Here is a 20,748-nt window from a genome sequence, read left to right on the forward strand (position 1 = left end):
GGCTGCAGAGGGTTGCTGTGACAAGACCAAGTACTACCAGCACAACACCACCTCTTCTTCAGAGCAGGGCATCCCTCAGGTTCTGCATTTGTGCATTTTTAAGCATGCAATTCACCTCTTTCATATCCTCGCACAGTGTATCTTACTCCACTCTGGTGAGCTGCATCCAGCTCCAGGGATCCCAGCAAAGGCTGGGAGAATTTGGTCTGTTCAGCCTGGAGAAGAGAAGGCTTCAGGCTGACCTAATTGCAACCCTCCAGTACCTGAAGGGAACCTCCGAGAAAGATGGAAATGGACTTTTTACAAGAGGTTGTAGTGACAGGACAAGAGGGAATGGATTAGAACTAAGAAAGAGCTGATTAGATATTAGAAGAGTTTTTCACTTTTAAAGTGATGAGGCACTGGAACAGGTTGTCCAGAGAAGCTCTGGATGCCCCATCCCTGAAAATGTTCCAGGCCAGGGTGGATGGGGCTTTGATCAACCTGGTCTAGTGAAAAGTGTCCCAGCCCATGGCAGGGGGGGTGGAACTAGATGATCTTTAAGGTCTTTTCCAACCCAAACCATTCTATGATTCTGTGATTCTATGACCTTGCTATTGCCTGGACCAACACTGGATCACGCAATAAACACTCACTGGAGGTAGCTCAGTGTTTACTAGATTTAATCTGGAAAAGAGGCTTAGTTGGAGGCACTCAGATGCCAAGAGATATTAAATTAAACAAAATTTTATCATGTATGTAATTATTTATTGAGCTGAGAATCCATACAAGGTAAACAAATGTTTACACTATCATACAGTAAGCATTTCCAGGGCTTAATAAAAATGATTGTCACTCACTGTGCTTCACCAAAAAAAATCATTTTAATGAATAAATAATTTGATGAAATCAAAAAATATTTACAATATAAACAAATGAAAAAGCTTTGGATATATTAATCTGAGCATCCTGTCTTTTGCATTTTTAACCGCATTTCTATCAAGATTCTCTCTATGAAATGGTACAAAGTGGATAGAAATTACAACTCAACAAAGTTATCATGATTTGGTACATGTCTTTCTGTTAGTTCAGATAAGCTACATATGATTTGTTTATTATGCACGTGTTAGAATACAAATATAACTAAAATCATATATTATCAAAATGCCAGACAGCATTCTCCACAGAACAGAAATGTACACTAGGCTGTGACAATAACTGAGAATCACAGGCAACGAAATGTAACAGAAAAAGTACAAATTCCTTCATAAGAATATAATTGTGCTCTCTTATTTACCAGAGGACTATGCTGCTTCACCACATCAATGGCTGAGTATGAGTACGGTGTTGAAGGACTGCCAGTGGTTCGGTGTAGGCTCACGGGGGTGCCAAGCAGCAGCTTCGGAGTGGGAATCGGGCAGTGCAAGCGGTTTTATAAACATCTTTTGGGGCTCTTAAAAAGAGCCAATTGTACAAAGCAGTAGAAGCATAACACTGAGAAGTCTTCATCTCATTTACACGGACATCATGAAGTGACTTGCTTTGTTTGTGGTAGTGAAAGGAGGAGCTTTGTCTGTGCTGTTTAGACAATCAGCCAGAATTCAAGTATTCTAAAGCCACTTCATAGCAGAATTTGTATTGATCCTGAAAAATCAAAAGAAAACCACAAAGTCAGTTATTGAAAAGACTTAATTAAAGGGGTCAATATTTCTCTCCTGTTAAAATTATTTACTATCAGCTGTTGTCAGTGGGAACCAGTTTGCAAATCCAATTTATGTTTAGGTAAGAAAATCTTTATATTAACCAGAAAATAGACACTATACATAGTAACTTATGGTAGTGCTCATGTTAGATGAGTATTTAGCTGCTGTAATACACTTGCATGAGAAAAACTGACTGCACGTAAGCAAATTGACTTGCACCCTTCTGTCATCTGTGAAAATGCTCATGTAGCACTTTATGAGAATTGGAGTTATTGAAATTCCTCCCTGGAAATGTTGATCTTAGAACAGACCCAGTGTTTAGTACTTCCCAGATTGCAACTTTTATTTTAATGTCATTCAGACACTTGCTGCATTTCAGGGCAAGCCTAATTACTGTTGGTCCTCTGTCTGCAGCCCAGACCCAACCCACAAGACTGTGCCTTGTGATATGTGGCCTGAGCTAAATTAATTGGATTAATTCCAGTTGATTTTTAGCAAGCGGCAGTGATACTCAAGTTAGCCTGGGTAACAGAGGAACTGTAAAGAGCCTAAATTTTCAGGTGCAGCACTGTGCTTCAAACACAGACCTGCTGGTTTATTTGTAACTGCTTGGAAACAGAGCAAGTCCCAGGGAAATAAATCCCCTTCCTGAGGGATGCAAACCCACTCTGCATCTTTGGGGACAAAAGGTCATGTCTTGGCCCCTTTCATGTCTTCAATGGAAGGGAGAGGACAGATTTGACTGACCTCTGTCCACTCTGAAACTTTTAAATGGTGCAGTCACTGATGACTTCCCAGTTTTATGTGCATACATACCCGTCTCCTGCTTCCATTCTTGCTACTTGCAATACTCAAAAATACTACAAATATTTAAATGAAAAAAAAAAGCTGAAAGAAGTCGTAAGTGCAGGTTCCCTGAATCTAAGGGCTCTGGCTTCTGAAAATTCAATTTGTTTGGAAACACTTGCCAATTTCATAACTATTCTGTTACTGAAATGCCTCTTTTGCTTATGCACTTTATTTGATTAATAAAGAATAACTAAGCACATATTGACATTTAGGAACAACAACAGATTTAATGAGCTGACAGCACTCAGCCTTGCCCAACATCACGAGTAGTAGGATCTTCAGATATATTCTCTTTTCCCTGAAGCAAACATTTTAAAGGATTAAATCTTTTGGTCTGTTCTTGTGATTTTGGGTCACAGTTTAGCTGAGACGAGAGGCCACTTTACATGCAAAAGACCATATACTATTAATAAAATCAAAAAGCTATTAACAAGCATGGATCATTTAGAAGTTCTTTTGTTAAGAAAGAACATTAGAAAACAAATCATAAGAAAACAAGTCTTAGGTGCGCATATAACCTAAGTGATGAGTGAGTTGTATGTGAGAGTTTAAAGTCCTGCAAGGTTCCATAAACTGCCTGTGTCTTCTTCAGAATGAGAAAAGAATAAAAAAAAAAAGAAGAAAGGAAATAATAGAATATTATGTAAATTCCTTTTCTGCTTTTATTGCATTTATATTTCTCAATAAATGGAAATCGTTCTATAACTACATAACAGATCAAAACAAGAGATCAGCCAGTCATCCATTTCCACTCTTCCATGCTCATTTTATGCTGATTTACTGATCTAGCAGAATAACTGTCATTTTCAGTCAGCTGAATACCTGTCTTAAAGAGCAGACATACCTTATTTCCCACTGTGTTCACTCACTAGTGTCCTTTGTACATTTTTATTATGCACTTGATGGTGGATATTAAAAGTCTCTTTAGACTAGCTAGCTTCAGAGAGGTATATTTAAATTTATTTTCTAGGACACCTGTGAGTAGGCCCAATAACATTTATCACTAAATGCTTTGGGCATTCCATAACAGATATTTTGCAATATCATGTGTTACCTTTGTATGATAGCTGAAAAAAATGATTAGATTCCCATACTGTAGGGATGTGGCATTTAGATTTTTACATTTGGAGGAAAACTAAAGGTTTCAGTGAAATTCAGAGATGAAATCTCAAAGTATGGGTGGTAAAGACTGCCTTTTATCTAGTCAGAAAATGCATGACATGCATTGATAAAGCAGTCTTAAAAATGATTTTTGTGAAGCAATGCAATGATTTTGAGCATTTAATCTTTTACTGTAAAATTTTACAAGGTAGATGAATATTACTGTTCTTCTTTTTCCAGTAGAGAAACTGAGGCAAAAATACATTAATATAAGAAGAGTCATAAAGGCTGAAGTTAGTAACGAGATGAGGAAAAGAACTCAAGTCTCCCAATTCCCTTTACCATGAAGCAATCTACACAGAAATTGAAACCTGGCTAATTCAAATATTTGTTCCTACGAAGTGGCAGACCACAACTGAAGAGATGTCATTCTAACTCTGCTCAGTCAGTGCATTATGTGATCATGGGAAAAATCCTGGCTGTCCCTTGCCTTTATTCTTCTGTCTGTAAAAATAAGGAAAACAATACTGATCTTTTTCACAAGTGCTTTGAAATTTCCTAATAAAAAAAGGCCCTACAAGGCCTTTCTATGCCTTCCAGACATTGCCAATACCACTCTCAATTTACTAAAAGGTACATTTTTATCTAAAATAACACATTTAGCTTTTTTGATTTAAAAAATTCTCTGCTGAAAAATGGATACAACTGCCTGACAAATCTATACCTGGAGAACTGTCACAAATGGGAATTTATAGAGAGCATTTTCTTCGACTGTACTTCTACACTGGTAATTTATTTTTTACTTCTATAAAATAAATTAATAAGAGATCAGAGAGTTCTGTGGGCTTAAGCTCTAGGAGGATGGAGAACAGCAGGCCTGCCAAATCCCTGTATAAACTATACTACATGAATGAAGTAGAAGGACATTTTCCTTAACATCTAGGAAATAAAAATGTATGATGATTCTCATCCCGATGATTCTTCTCCTGAGGATATAAACTAGAGGAAAAGAAGCCAGTCAAGCTGCTCCCTCCCATCACTGTGGGAGTTTGATAGTTTCTCACTGACACAAGACTCACAGTTCCACACTGCTGTCCCTGTGGTGCTGATCATGAACTCCCTCCTTGCCCTGCACAGCTGAGACTTCTGGCCTTTTTCCATGCGCCTGGCCAGAGCTGGGCCTAGGGGAGGGTTTGGGACTTCAGAGGCAGGCTAGGAGAGAGCACTGTGATGGGGAATGTGGTGGGAGCCACTCTCCCACAGGAGAGAGGAGGCACAGCCATCCATGTGGTGGGAAGGTGGATTTCCCTCCCTGCCTGCCTTCACCTGTGTGTGAAAGCCTTGCTCTTTCTGTTTATTCCCCCTTGTGTGCCACACTCAGCTCATCTGCTCATCTGAGGGGGTCCTCTCCTAAAATCACAACAGGGTGGACCAACTCAGTGAGATGACTCCTGCCTCACCCTGGGCATGCTATAGAAAAGTTGCTGAAATGACTCCAACTTGCTTAACCAGAGCTTGCAAAATTGGCTCAGATTGGGTTAACATCCCTGAAAGTGCCCAGATGCTGCTTCTTCCTGCCTGTGACACTAAATCAAATGCAGCTGCCTCTTAAGCAGCCACCTCTGCGGCAGGATGTTGTAAAAGTGTCTTTTATAGCCCATGCTTCAGAACAGGGCATGGAGCTACACCCATCTCAAAGTACAAAACTACACACTGGAGTGCAAGAACCTGCTGGTTTAAGCTGTTCTGCAGCTCTTCTGGCATAGCAGCTGGCACTTCAGCAGTTCTCCATTTAGGAAAAAAGCTCATAAAACACTCTCTAGGAAAATAATTGCACATGGCCCCTTGTTTCTGAACTTCTTTAATCTTTCTATGAGATAGAGCAACCATAATTAAATGCAATATTCTGGATGTCAAACTGAAATTCATGGCTTTGATAAATATTAGGCGATTAAGCTATTTATAAAATATATAATGTGAAAATCTGGCATTTAATTTTACATAACTATTATTTCTACCATGCAAGGGCTGCTCTCCACTTGGTTCAGCCTGCTAGAAAAGAAAATTAATAAGGATGTTCATCTGAAAGTTTAAAACTCTTAAAAAATTCAAACGAACAGAGACAAAGTCTCCTTGGGAAGAAAGCAGTGTAAAAATACTCTTACAAGTGAAGTGACTTCATTATCCCCTTTGAAAATGACTTGCTTGCTTTGTGAACAACTCCCACTGCAAATCCTGGAAATCTTACTGACTCTTCTGAGAAAAAGAACATTTTCTATTTAATGGTGCAGTTAAAAAGCTCCTACCAGAAGGTCCACCATGTTAGGCTTATTATTCCTCAGTGTCTTCACAGCATGGAATACGTCAACAGCCCTCTGATGTCGAAGCATTTCACAAACAATACTGATTGCACAAAACGTCCCACTGCGGCCACCTCCATTCCTGCAGGGAAAGTGATAAAATGGCTCAGTTACAATGGACTCTGTGTCACAAGTTTGTGCAGCAACAGGGATGGCTCCAGAAGGCATGAGTTCCAGCAGGGAGAAACCACAGAACATTCCTGGCCCCAAAGGCTGCCGAACTCTAGGCAAAACATGATTTTTAATTGGAATTGGCAAGCTGAAAGATCTCAAAGCTATGATTCAGAAGTCAGCAGGCTGACAGCCTGGAGGAACTGAATGGCTGAGTTTTGCACCACCCTTCAGTGAACACAAAGAGGATGCTAAAATAAGCATAAAGTACTTTTAGTTTCAGTTCAACACTACTTTGCATTGTAAACACAACACACATGGCTGCAATGAGCATCAGGCCTGGAAATGCAACAGAGAAAGTGAATCTTTGAGGTCTTTTATTCCAGATTCTGGTGCTTTCCTCCTGGACACAAAGGTATTCTGGAGGAACTGCAAAAGCACCAGGAGTCTCATTTGGGGGAGTTCTGGTGGCTGCACTTGGTATGGCACTGGATGGTGCTGCCATGTCCCCCTGGCTGATTATCTCAGCTGCTGGCAGCAGGAAGAGGGGCTGGCTGCCTGGCAAGGACTGCTTCCAAAGGCAGATGTATTCCTCCTCCACCCACAGTTATCAGAGGATGAGAACCCAAAGCAAATTGCTAACAAAGAAGCCAGGCACAAATGTTCATATACGTGATCAAATACAGTATTTAATAATACTTTATCCGGGGTTATTTTTAATCTTCAGGAGAATCTCTTTCTTTCTGGAAACCCCATTATTTCTACACTTATTCTAATCAGAATCTTTAGGCTGTGCTTCACTGAAAATAATAAACCTTAATAATTACCAGAGTACAGACTAGTTAGGTAGCAGGTCTTTCAAACAAGCTTTGCAATGGTTGATTTTCAAAGGAAGACACAACGTCGCACATCTGTCACATCCAGGCACTATGAAAAGAATGCTCTCTGCTGCCAAAACAGTGCCTGATATTGTGGGGCTGTTTGAGAATTTTAATTAAAATAAAGTCATTTAAAAGGATTATATTAGAGCTTTTTCTTTCTTTACTGCCTGGAAGTGACGCATGTGTGATGTTGTACAACTATTTAATATCATCAGCCACCTCAGAGATAACAGTAATTTGCACTTCAAAAGGGTCTTTTCAGCTAAAGATCTCAAAACATTAATTAATCACACTGCACAATGCTCCTTTGATGAAAGTATTATTATCCCCATACTACAGATGGGGAAACTGAAGCGCAATGACTTGTTCAAGGTCAATGATAGTGGGAATTATTAATATACTCTTAGATTTCCCTCCATCATTCTGACACAGGGTCCCAACTTCTGAACATGGTTTTCTTGTTAGCAGGTCCCTTCTCTATCATGGCAACATCTTTAAACAGATGTTTAGAGGAAGACAAATACAACTTCAACTGCTGAAGACTCAGCCTCAAAAGATCAGCTACTTCTGAGGGGAAAAGCATGTACAAGTATTAAACTGTACCAAAAGAAGGATGGTGGCAGAGTGGATGAGAGTCTGCACGAGTGGAGCACAAAGTCACAGGAGGACAAAAATATATACCATTATTAGAGAAAGGTAAGGCAATTACAGGATCATCATAACTGGTCTATCACACCACTTTTACTCCCGTGCTTTATGCCTGGAAAATGAATCACCCGTCCAAACCTACTTATTTCTATGGTCCTTATCTGCAGAAATAAAAGGTACATTGTTCTGAAGGCACATTTTTGATTTACTGTGAATAAGTATGCAACTTTCCCATTTGCAAGAGTCACTGGACATTTTTATATAAAATAGAGTTAACTGGAACCCATCATCTTTTCATAGGGCTCTAACAAAGGACAGATGGGGAAACTCATGAATCTACATTAGAATTACACAATTCCTCTTGCATTCAAAGCTTTTAAATGAGCAGTTGTATTATTTATTCCGCTCCAGATTAGAAAGATGCCTCTTCACCTCGTTACAAATCTTTCAAAGCCCGGCACAAATTCTCTGACAGTATTCCCTTGTTCCTCTCTCCCATTTCCAGTACTCACAAGCAATGTACAACCGTGCGTCCCTCTCCCCCGTTGTACTCCTCCTGCCACTTATCCACCTGACGGATGAGCTTCAGGAAGGAGCGCTTAGAAACCGGAGTGTCCCTGTACATGGGCCATCCCAGGAACTGGAACTGCTGCACCATCCGATAGCCGTCCTGGGGCTGCAGAGATCCGGACAAAAGCAGGAAAAGTAACGTTACTTGTTTGGCATGTAATTTTGGTACTTGCGTCAGTAAGGGAAGCTGTTCAAGCAGATGATTGCTGACAAACTGCTAATGTAATTTCAACTGCCCTTGAGGATTTGTGACTTTTAATTTCCAATGGAGTTATTAGAACAAGAGTTTTTAAACAGACTGCTATACAATAGGCTAAAACATAGCAATAGTACATCTGCACAATCAAGCAAATAATTAATAAGTTGGGAGGAACTTGGTAGGAAAGACAGAGCTGTAACATAACTTCAATTGTATACTGTTTTCATATATCAGCTTCAGTGTTTTTAAGAATGTTTATGTGTTTCTGTCCTTTTTTACAAGAAAGGTCAAACCCTCTCAAGATATTTTGAAGCAGGAAACATTAAAAAAAAAACAAACTGAACCCTCAGATGTTTGTGGCTTATAAAAAGTACCTAACTACATTTTATTTTATTGCATTCTACTGCAGCAGTCAGAACCCCTCTGGTGAAACATTACTGAACAGTTGCTTTATGGTGATTTAAAATAAAAAAAAGGAGCACAGAACAAGTGATAGTGGCAGAAAACTACAGTCCTTTGAAAAGGGCATAATAAACATGCACATGAAAACTGGTTTTGTAGTCTAGAGTTTGCCACTTCTGTGCAAAGTGAGGGCATTTTAGTGCCACTCCTAAAATGAACAACACACAGAAACGTTGACATTGTATTTTATTCTGTAGAGCAAGAGTTAATGGAGAAGATGTAAGATTAACACGATATGGGAATAAACAAAACTTAGATGTGCTCTTCAATTGGTTTTGTGTGCTTTATGTCAAAGTGTGGAATCTACTGATTTCCTGTCCAGTTTGTTTCAGCTGATGGCCCCTCTTCCTAAAGCAGCCAGACCCAGTGCTTGCTGAAGGTCACAGCCTGCTGGAGGCTGTGTTTTTTATATTGCCACATTTACTGCAAATGCCAGACCTTCACAGTATTAAAGAAGTATTTGAAGCTTTACAATCTGCTTCCCTGTTTAGATATTAACATATTTTCTGTGTCTTTCCAGGTCCCAGGGAAGTTCTTGACTTTTTTTTCTGAAAGGAGTGCTGCTTATTCCTAACTACAGCTTTTTGGTGGCTGATACAAGTCCATTGCAAAGGCTCCCTGGATGGGAACACATACCTGGTTTGTGGTGGAATCTTTTTTCCACTCAGCTTGAAAGACATGCCTTGTTTAGTCTTCCGTCAACTTTATGGGAGCATAAAAGCTGGATACAAGAACAACCTGCTTGCCCTTCTGAAGTGGTTACATATGTTATGAAGTGTGGTTAGTAGGAGAGAATCTTCACTAAGAGACTGGGATTGCTATTGAAAAACATAACTGGTATTGGTGCACAGCTTTCTTCACATAATACAGGATACAAATACACAAGATGGCTAATTTCAAACTATTGAAAACAGCACTGATTTCAGCATTTTTTGGCTATCATACAATCTGAATACTGCATTTATTTCATTTGCATTTAACACACTTGAGATATGTATTAAATTTTTTTTTACTTTTATTATACATAGAAGGCTTTTTTCCCCTCTGTGATTGTGCTTTGACTCAGTATTGCGCCACTGCTTTCAAATAAATATGCTGAAAAATGAAAATGGTTCTATGTGAGTTTAGCTTTCTTTTTTCTGATTTGACTGGACTCAACTCATCTACTGAGACAAAATTGTTTTTCAAATAAGATCCTTACTCTGGCTGCATTATAAATTCGGAATATCCGGCTGATGATGTCTTCTTCTAAGTCAGCTGATACAAACTCCACCTGAATAGGACCGTGCCGGTGGACTCCATTTTCTGGCCAGTACTGAGGACAGAGCTATAGGCGACCATAGACAAAAAAGAACACAGTTAATCACCTTGGATTTCATGCTGCCTCAACATACTTTTCTGTATTTCAATTTGTCATACACGTGCTACTGGAATTCTTGCACAGTATCTTTATAAAATACATGATGCACCAAGTTCGGTTCCGAGCACTCTGCTTTCATAATGCCTTTCCACATACCTAACATGCTGCTTCTTGCTGCTGTACTTTCAGTGTCTGGTGTTTGGAGTAAAACACTTCTGACACTCAACATTAGTTCTACAATATATTATGACGAGATAGGGAGAGGCTGACAAACACTGCCATATCTTGGAGACAGCAGAGGCTAAAGCCCAAACGCCTGGGACCTCCAACTGCCCTGAATAGCTGCTAGTAATTCAAACTGCATGTGATTTTGGCTAGGAAAGGCACATACATTCTCAAAACTCAGGACTTAACTTTCACATTTTTCACCCGTGACTGATGATATTGGCTAATATTAGCATTGCTTTAAACTTCAAATAATTGCTTAATTTCATCTTATTAGTGACACCTGAAAATATAAATTACGCTTTCTTCAGTTCTCAGAAAAAATTACTTCTAAGTAACTAAAGATCACAAAGTAAAATTACTATTATCTTGCATGGTTTTAGTGTCTAATAATATAACAATGGCTTAATCCATGAACCAATTACCATCTGTGTTAATACTTTAAAGATTGAATCAACACTTTGCAAGAAGGTTTTTGAAGCTAGAATCTGCATTTTTTTTTCATAAAAATCTTAATGATTTATTTTTTTGCCAGGGATATTTAGAGCAGTTTGATCATGTAGCTTTTGTAAGCATTCGCCAAAATTAAATATGAACTCATGAAATTTTGTTTGCTTGCAGAAGCATTGATGTCATATTTGGAACTTTTTATTTCAATCAGTAAAACAGCTGTGGTCTTCATTCTGCTGCATTGCTGTTGGTGATCCAGAGCTGAGCTGACAAATCACATTTACTCCAGATGTTGTTTTGCATTTCTTACAATACTTAGTCCTCAACAAAGCTGTTTAGAGATGACTACATTTTAGGAAAACATAATCACTTACTACACCAATTAAAAAAGAAAACAGGGTCTGATTTGCAGATCACTTTAACAAGTTAAACCCAGAAATTTTAAGTAGGAAAATATATTTTCATTTTTTTAACCCTCTCTATGATGTGGTCTGCTGAGACAACTGCTTTCCAAATATTGTCCAAATCTTACACAAATTTTTATTATGAAATATGCTGGTGCACAGGATAGCAAAATGCAATGTATACAACTGTTGCAAATGCCAGTGCTCAGATCATTTAACATGGGCACAGTTTAGTACATATCTTTTAAATACATAGGAATACAGTTCTAACAGATCTCTGAAAAATGCGTAAATGATAATAAGCAGAGCTGTTAGCTGGGGCTGGTTTAGGTAGCTATGATTTTCAGGTTCTGAAGAAACCAAAAGCATTTAAGTCTGCGCATTTTGCATGCAAGTGATGCTAGCGACTCTCTTCAAGTCAGAGCCACTGTAAAGGGTTGAATTTCATTTCCCAATAGAGTGCAACAGTCCACATAAATGGTAATATCTAAACAGAACTGTAAACACTTCATATATACATAAATAATAATCATAACAGTAATTACTAATAAATCTGAATGTAATGTGTGTTTTTAATAAGCTTTGCCCTCTCTCCACTTCTGTTTGCTCTGAGGGTTTTGAGATTTATTCCTAATGAAAAGATTGTTACTCGCATTAAGAGGTAAAAGGTTTAACATACTGCAGAGGCAGGTGCATTAACTGCATATCCCAACAGCTTTTAAATCCTGTGAGGCTAATACACGCTTGGAATAGCCATGCCCTATTGTAAATTCAAAACACAGCCAACAAATTAAAAAACACTCTGTTCAGCAGTCCCTAACAGTCTGTCTCCCTTGAGTCTTTCCTTATTCACTCAGAAAATAATCTTAGGTTCATGAATAAAAGTTTTGTCTTTAATTTCTATTTTTCCTCCCTGTAGACAGCACAGGGCTTAGAATCAGAAATTCAGTCTTTAAAATAGTGTGTGGAATTCCTACATGTTCCTTTGAAAGACCAGAAGGAAGATCAGTATCTTTTAAAAACAAATTCTACATGTTAAAAAGAAGAGGAAACATTTTTTTATGTGCAATACCGAACAAAGCTAAAAAGATTCTTGATCATTAAATGACCTGCAGTCTGCTGTAAAAAATCACAATTGTTCTTAACCAATAATTAACAAATATTTACATACTAAGAATCCAGATTACCACCACATTATTCCAGCAGAGGGCTGGGTGCAGTTTGTTGGAACTAAGGAAATGATATCTTTGTAAGAACTTGGAATTGTGCAGTTGTGAGCCAGGCTCTGGGACACTTAGTGATTAATCCTAGTGATTAAATTGCCAACCAGTAGGTTTGGTTTTCCAATTTTCTGAACAACATGTACAGCATGTGCAACTCTTTTGTAAGGTAATTACATTCCCCTACACGTTCTGTTGCCCTCTTTTCTCTTCCAAAGGATGCTTAGTCTCCAATGTTTAGCTCCTCTCTCCCAGTTTAGTTCCTATTTCCTTGCTTATGACAACATTTTGTGCAACACACAACACAGATTTTCACAATGGGAACACCTATTCCCTGGTAAGGAGACCGAGGTCATTGACCTGTTTCAGACAGGTTAATGAACAGCTGTTGGCTTCTGTTTATGGTTTTGGCCACTACAGCATGTTTCAGACTTGAGTCAGAATTCTACGACTGTAATTTTTGAGTTTTAGCAGCCCTTCCCAAAACATGTTCTCTTAGAATAAATTATAGGTGCATGCACTTATGTCTGTGTGCACTAACATTTTGGAGAAGAAGCTGCTGATGGTATGATTTATTCCTCTTCCCCTATGAGTATCTGCAAGCTACAAATCAATGTTTTAGTGTGTAAGTATTTAATGTTGTTTTAAAAAAACTAATTACTTCCTAAAGCTGTTCTGAAGTGCTGAGGCACTAGCACTCCTCTTTTAAATGAAGCATTTTTCTGGACTTACTTGTGCAGGATCCACATCATTCAACATAACTACTGAAGTGCAGTGATAATCTAGGACCAGTCTCCAGAAATCTTTGACAGTATTTGGTAAGGGATGCTGCGTAACTATAAAAGCTGATGGTTGCTTGTAGCTCTGCAAAGAAGTAACAAGATGATGAGAAGAATGGCAAGAGAGAAAAATCCATTTAGCAGAATGTCAGTCATAGCCCCAGAACTTCAGGACTGAAAGCATTATTTCTATTTGCTGTATAATTAATATATTGTTTTCAGCTCTTTCCTGAGATCTTATATGCTTCAAAGTTAATAAACTGCATTTGGGCAGGATATAACTTCTGCAAATGTTATATTTCTAAAATGTATTTCATGCCACAGGCATAGAGTAAAATCATCAGAGGCTTTTGCTTCCAATGTAACTCCTACAAGATTTTGAGCAAGGGGTTTGTTTTGAGCTGTTAATGGACAGATTAATCTTGGCTGTTTGCATTTAGCTCTAAATTTGAATGATGCCTGTGAAAGGAAATATCTAGTTATTCTTCAGAAATATTGTTGAAATTCTGGTCTATCTGACAGCAGTGAAGATACCCAGGGGATAAATTTCAGTGCTCTTTGTTTCTTTTACTACCAGAGTATGTCACTGACTGAGCTGTTTGCTGGAACTTTTCCATTGTGGATCTCAAACCAGCATTTTCACTTACATCCTTCTCAGTGCTGAAAGCAACTGTGGCCATACTGGGGCAATTGTTGGGAGGGGGTGCCACTGCCTTCATTTAGGAGGGTGGGGAAGTCTCTACATGGCTTGAACTGAACCATTTGCACCACAACAGTGATCCAATCAGATCAGCTACTGCAGGCAAATGGTTAGACTCCTGGGGCTGTCCTGTGCAGGGCCAGGATTTGGATTTTGGTGGCTTTGACTTGGCAGGTACCAAGAGGATGGTGCCAGACTCTTTTTGGCGGTGCCTAGTGAAAGGACAAGGAGCAATGGCCTAAGCTAAAACACAAGAAGTTCCAACCTGAAGGTGAGGAAGAATTTGTTTACACTGAGGGTGGAAGAGCACTGGAACAGGATGCCTAGGGAGGTCATGGAGTCTCCCTTTCTGGAGACATTCAACACCCACCTGGACACATTCCTGTGTCACCTGCTCAGGATGACCCTGCTTGGCAGGAGGGGTCAGACCACATGATCTCCAGAGGTCTCTTCCAACCCTAGCAATTATGGGATTTGGTGATCCTTGTGGGTCCCTTCAAACTTAGGATATTCTATGATTCTATGATCGTTCTTTCACAGACTCACAGTCACTGAGGAGACCATGGAAAATGATTCCAGTGTGGTTTGGGTACAGATGCAGAAATGCCAAACTTTGGTTCTTTCTTTCAGCACAAGGCAACCAGCATATAATGATGCTGCTCCTACATTAGGCAGCTGCTTTCTATCCTACTGGTCCTGCCTTGCTGGAAGTTTCATGCAGATGAGAGATGTTCAAAGGGGTCTCCATTAATTCTTCTCTATTAGAAGCCTCAGTAGCTTTTTTGGGAAAACTATTCTCAAATTCATTCTGATACTTAGTAAGGAAAACTATGCTTGCTACCCCTTTTTCTTGAAGTGAGCTCAAAAAGGCTTACATGAGGTGATTCAATCCATTCAACCTCAATGGATTCTAGTGGAGAGGGGGAAACTGTTCATCTTGCTTGCTGGAGATTGTTTAGAGAGATGGACAAACGTCTGCTCTTGTCCATCAGTGCAGGGATGCTGCAGAAGCATGCTTCAGATGGAAAGCAACCCAAATCACCTCCTCCCTTGGAGCCTTTTGCCCAGACATAGATGTGCATGTAGCCCATTGTTTCAATAGTGAAGAAGGGAAGCATCTTCAAAATAAGTATTAAGGCCCTGCTATTTCTGAGCATTATTTAATTGACGGAACAAAACACTACTCCAGGAAAGAAGACAATGTAATGGCACAATCACAGACCACAAATTAAGGCAGCTCTGTTCTAATATGAAATGTCATTGACCTACTGTAAGAAGCTAGACAAGTCAATTACACTTCTGTTCTCAGTTTCTCTACACAGATAAACACAAAGATACATTTTCCTACATTTTCACAGGCGCGTTTTGAACTTCAGCTTATTTTAGGAAAAGGCTTTGAGAACTTGGAAGCAAAGAGATGAAAAAACTGCAATAAACTGTTATTACTCCAGCTTCACTTTTTAAAAAGACCATTTACAATGTGTTCCTTCCTTACTAACCTCTGTTTTTTGTTGTTTATGTGTTTGACAACTGTAATAACTATAGCTGTAAATTGTCAAAAATAGGCTATAAATATCTACAGACTGTAAAGGCAGTTTAAGTGTCTTTTTACTGTTACTCTATTACAAGGATTAGAATTGCCATAGATGCATTTGGGAAAAAACTCCACACACACATGAAGAGGAACCATTAATTCAAGCAGAAATAAACAGGAAGGCTGAAGTAATGGCTTGTGTACTATCTTGTGTTGACAGACAATTATTTTTTTTTGTTAATTACTGTTTAAATTATAAACAAAGGGAACTGAAATATTGCTGCAAATCTTATTATTCTATTTAACTGCCTGTATCTCTTAATAGGTAACTCTTGTTTTCCTAGGCCAGATGGTTAAAAATTCAAGCACTAGGGAGAAATCCAGACACATTTAATTTATCAAAACTCCCTGAATTGCTCTCTGAGCATGGCTTTGGAACCTTGGCTGTGACATAACATATGTGTGATCCTAAATGTACTTGGGAGTTTAAAGATTTTGTGCCATGCTTCTGGGATACAAAACAAGCTGGAAGGTTTTCCTTCTTATGCTGACTCCATTTTCTAGCACGGCTCAGTTTGGAGGGCTGCTTATTGCCTTTTTATTATTAATGATGCGGTGGAGACTTACATCCATCAGTGCAGCATTGATGTAGTTACTGCTTTCGCCATCTATCGTGATGAGGAAAGGCAGGCATCTGTCTGGAGGCAGCACATCCATGCAGCGATTCTTCTCGTGGTTCCGCGGCAAAAGCGCGATGCTGCAATCCTCGACACGCAGCGTCGGAGTCACCATGTTTAAAGTCTTTCAAAGAGAGTAAACAATGCAACGGAAAAATTAGCACAGCACTGAAAGCAACCCAAAATATTTAAGAATAGATCAGCTCAGCATTCAGCTTCAGTGGGAATCAAATATGCAGAGAAATGAAAACACATCACAGTCAGCAGGCTTTGGAAGCAGAGAAATCCTGGAAGCATACGATTATGAAAAATAACCTCAAAGACAGCTGTGGAGTAGCCTGCCTTCTGGAGAAAGGACAGTGGAAGGATTAACTTCCCGAGTAAAAATAATACTTTACTACTACCTCACTGCATTATTTTATGATTCAGCATTACTCAGCAGAGATGAGTGACATGCTATTTTTCCCCTTTTTGCCATCTTTCCCTCTTAAACCTGTTACAAAATTCATATAGCTATAAAAACCTAAGCAAACGTCTTTACTACAGCTGAACTTTACAGCTTCTAGGCAATGTAAGACACTACTTACCCTAAATTCCTCTTTGATCTGGCTTGAGTTTGTTTGAGGATCTAGTTTATTCATTTCATAGTAAGCAGATCTAACTTGAGAAGCTGGAATAGATGTGTCCCCGCAAAGACAGGCTTCCAGGATAGCATCATGGATGAATACATACTGTTCCTGGTTAAGCAATTAAAATAGATAGTTACTGACATGGACTGCATACACCATTAGTACTTTGGTAAATAAAAAATAGCAACTAATACGATTGCTACTTCACTCTTCAGTTTGCCAGCACTGAAGCAAGACCAGAAGTAACAACCACAGTTTTTTTATCCCACTCATTCAGAAATTAATACATAAAGATTGGCTTAAACTAACTACAAGTAGTTAGAGAAGTGCGGTAACACTCTGTGACAAAACTCAGAATGTTTCTGGTTTCCTCATTCCTCTGGGCAGTTCTGTAGGTGCTATCATGAAACTAAACCACAACAAGATGTACACCAGAATGAATTCTTCCCAGAGAGGAAACATTCCTGATTTTCCCTGTTTTTAAAAAACATTGTGAACCTTCAGTGAAGCATAACTGTGCACTTGTCTGGGAAGGGGTTCTCCAGGTTTGTGCGGAGATTATTTTCTGCATGTGACTGAGTAAACAACTTTCTGGGGGTGCCAACTACAAAGCTCTATCTTTATGGGCTAGAAGGGCATTTTTCCTTGCAAAGCAGTATTCCAGTAGATGAGCAATACCTCGGTCTGCACCATGTTAACTCTCCGGGATCGAAGCTCTCTCACACAATTGTAAATGTCTACGACGCCTTCTCGTTCTGCCATATCTAGCATGATGTCAATGACAATGAAGCATCCAGTTCTGCCAGCACCAGCACTGAAGCAGAAGAACACAGTTAATGTGCAGCAGTGTATTGGAAATGTAAAGGGTGTAAGGGTTCATCTCACAGGTGCTTCATCAATTGGATGAATACTGAAACTGAGTCGGGCACTTGCAGAACTTCAGACTCAGCTTTTTTACTCTCATTTATATATTCTATATATGTTTGTTATATATATAATATATGTATTCTTGTTTACAGTTATTTTTTCAGTAGACCTCCAGTGGCTTCAGCAGCCTGTGTGGGGAATACACAGTAAAGGAGAAGAAAAAGTAGGTCTTGAGTTTAATGCAAACCACAACAGAGAGATTTCTGTTTTACCTACCTGCAGTGAACAACCAGAGGCCCAGCATTTGGTGGACTCTTGGATTTGACCTGCCGTACAAATCCCAGCAGGCCCGTGGCATGGTATGGCACACCATGGTCTGGCCAGCCCGTGAAGTGGAACTGACGTATTTCCCGAATCTCATGAGCACCTCTCTGTTGAAAAGACAAGGGTTGAAATGTTCAAAAGCCCAAGCCTTGCTGAAAAGCACCCCTTACCAACACAATCTGTACAGACTGCTGGAGAGCTTCCTCTTAGCAGGAGAGCAAGCTAAAAGGTTAGGTATTAACTGGTTTCAAAGCCTTCCAACAAAATTAAGTAAGTAAGCACTAGATTGGTCAGAAACTTTTAGCAAGAGAAATGCTCATGTCTATATTTAAGTACTAGGCTGCTTTGCAAACTGTGGCCTTAAAATGCAGGTCAGCAGCAAGGCTGAACACAGAGCACTGATGACCTTTTTTTCCCCACTGCCCTCCACAGGGGTTTTGCTGCTGACTTCAGGGCACTACAGCTTCAGCATAATTTTCCTTATCATTTGTCTCCTTCACTGGTCTGAAAGAAAAAGCTGAATAACAGGAAATCTTTTTGCACCTTCAATCATAGGGGCTGTGTTTGTAGCCCTCCACATGCTCACCATTCAGGTGATTTGCCACAGTCTACAAGGACATGGATATAGTGAGACAAGTATGAATGAGAAGCTGATTGTGGAAGTAATTTCCCATGTGACTTTGGGGAGCAGTCTGGATATTAGAAGTGTGTATGCTAAGTTTTATTTTATTACTGCTTGTATTTTCCCTTCCCCCTCTAAGAATGCAGCTGGCAGTATTTTATTCTCATTAGAAATCCACAAACTGTAGGCCATCATACATAGCTCATAAGCAAAAAGCAAAATTATGGCATATCAAGTCTAGGCTGGACTAAATGTCAACAATACTAGTAACTGGTAGTTTACAGCTTTTCTTCTTAAAGATGTATTTTCTGTCTTGAGCCAGTTTGCATATAAAAGGTTTTATTTTCCTTGAATAATAAGTAATATAAGCTTCCTAATTTACTGTTATTATGCATTAGTCTGGGATTTTTAGCGCTGGAGAAATTTTGGACATGCCAGTGCTACAGGACTAGAGAGGACTTAGTGTATGTTGGAGCCTGTGATGCTCTGACAGCTCAGGCTGGGGCTCTGTGGAGACAGGGCATCTGCTCAGAGGAATATCTCATCTCCCCTGCAAATAGACATAAAAAGGCAGGCAAGGGAGAGGATTAAGAGCATATGGGGCAGTGATGTGGACGGAGGAGATCACACTCTTTAAACAGAAATGACCTCATATCTTAAAAACCACTTTTAAAATATAATGAAATCCAGGAATAGATAAAACAATTTGCATTTTAAGACAGTCTAGCAAACACATTCAAATACAATTTGGTCCCTGCTCTCTGGGGATTTTAGAGTGTGTTAATGCATTTCTGCTACTGTAAGCAGGGCCTTAACTCTGCAAATAGCTCTGCTTAGGTGAAGGTAGCGCCTCAAACACTTTTATATTGCTTGTAACAACTGCCCATGACCCCCAAAGAAACAAAGATCCCATAGAAAAAAGCAATGCCATGACTATACAAGCTGAGGACTGAAGTGAGTTTCGCATACAAATTCTTCATGCAGAATACAGCTGAGATTTTCAAATAATTTGCAAAAAAACCAAACTTCCCCTCCAAAGCAATGTGCCTGGCTGCTACACAGATCGGGTTATGTCCTTTACATCCTCTGCCTTAGTTGTGAACAGGCTGTCAGGCTGATTGCATTTTTGTCTGTCATTGTTAATAGCTACTTAGGAAAGGTTTTGCATACAGGATACTTTTATAATGAGTTTTCTTATTATATCTACAAAGGAATGACTTTTATATCTAGCTTTCCTGCTGGTTTCTAAACCCAAAATACCACACAACTGCATGAATCATAAAAGCATATGCTCATCTGGGAAAGACTATACAGCTGAAACAAACAGAAAATGCTGTACAGTGCTAAACCCTAGGATGTTAAAAAATTCTACAAAAAGTTATGCTGCTGCTGTATTTTACTATTCATGTATGACTTATTCCTCTGAGTTAACTGTTGTGCTGTAAAGAAACTGCTCCAAAGGAACTGCTTATTCACACAATGCAAAGCCTATCTAGAAACAGTCTTCAAAATCAGACTGCACTTTTGACTTCAATTTTCTCAGCATTATTCCTCTACTACTCAATATCCACTAAAAAAAACCCAACAAAACTGAATTAAGTGATCAATTTATCTTCAAGCAAATCAACTTCTAAATTGTATGGGCAGGTATGAGATGTTATCAACAAGCAGAAAGGACGGTCAGAAGGGACTAGAGGTGTTGGAGAATTTGATTCCTCTGATTTTTGGAACATCTATGAGGTAGCAGGAGGCTGCAATTAGACCTTCCTTACCCCTCCTCCTCATCTTTGCCACAATGGACAAGGCCAGTTCTCTTCACTCCACCCTTGCAGTTGATATGTGATAAATCTTTAATCATTCTGGATTTCAGATGTTGTCCCCAGAAGTCACCCTGACACCAGGCGTTAGGCAACCTAAGGCACAGACCTTTGCAATTTTTTCCTGTTGAATTACTGAAGCTGCTGTTAGTGAAATCTTCAAGTCCTTTGGAATGGAGGCTCCAGTGTTAAGTGTCACAATACCACCTTTCAATTAGTATTATCTGCATGTTTGGCTAGGGTGCTCTCTGTCTCGTCATGCACCTTGACTTAGGGA

At 39.2% G+C, this 20,748-nt stretch overlaps 1 protein-coding gene across 12 annotated transcripts in view; it reads right to left on the bottom strand.

The window, feature by feature from the left end:
* Window positions 1-725: 725 nt before the first annotated feature.
* Window positions 726-20,748, bottom strand: part of PTPRM (protein tyrosine phosphatase receptor type M) — a 441,163-nt gene continuing 421,140 nt past the window's right edge. For all 12 annotated transcript variants that reach the window (XM_064433927.1, XM_064433947.1, XM_064433884.1 and 9 more), the window contains 9 exons: window positions 17,985-18,139; window positions 17,520-17,655; window positions 16,800-16,949; window positions 16,163-16,336; window positions 13,255-13,386; window positions 10,065-10,190; window positions 8,145-8,308; window positions 5,939-6,074; window positions 726-1,623 (listed from right to left, as the gene is read on the bottom strand). In XM_064433927.1, the coding sequence (XP_064289997.1) occupies window positions 1,570-1,623; window positions 5,939-6,074; window positions 8,145-8,308; window positions 10,065-10,190; window positions 13,255-13,386; window positions 16,163-16,336; window positions 16,800-16,949; window positions 17,520-17,655; window positions 17,985-18,139 (1,227 nt within the window). In that variant the 3' untranslated portion in view covers window positions 726-1,569. The remainder of the gene's footprint in view (window positions 1,624-5,938; window positions 6,075-8,144; window positions 8,309-10,064; window positions 10,191-13,254; window positions 13,387-16,162; window positions 16,337-16,799; window positions 16,950-17,519; window positions 17,656-17,984; window positions 18,140-20,748) is intronic.

The sequence above is a fragment of the Passer domesticus genome, chromosome 1 (genome assembly GCF_036417665.1).
Source record: "Passer domesticus isolate bPasDom1 chromosome 1, bPasDom1.hap1, whole genome shotgun sequence".
Classification (NCBI taxonomy): domain Eukaryota; kingdom Metazoa; phylum Chordata; class Aves; order Passeriformes; family Passeridae; genus Passer; species Passer domesticus.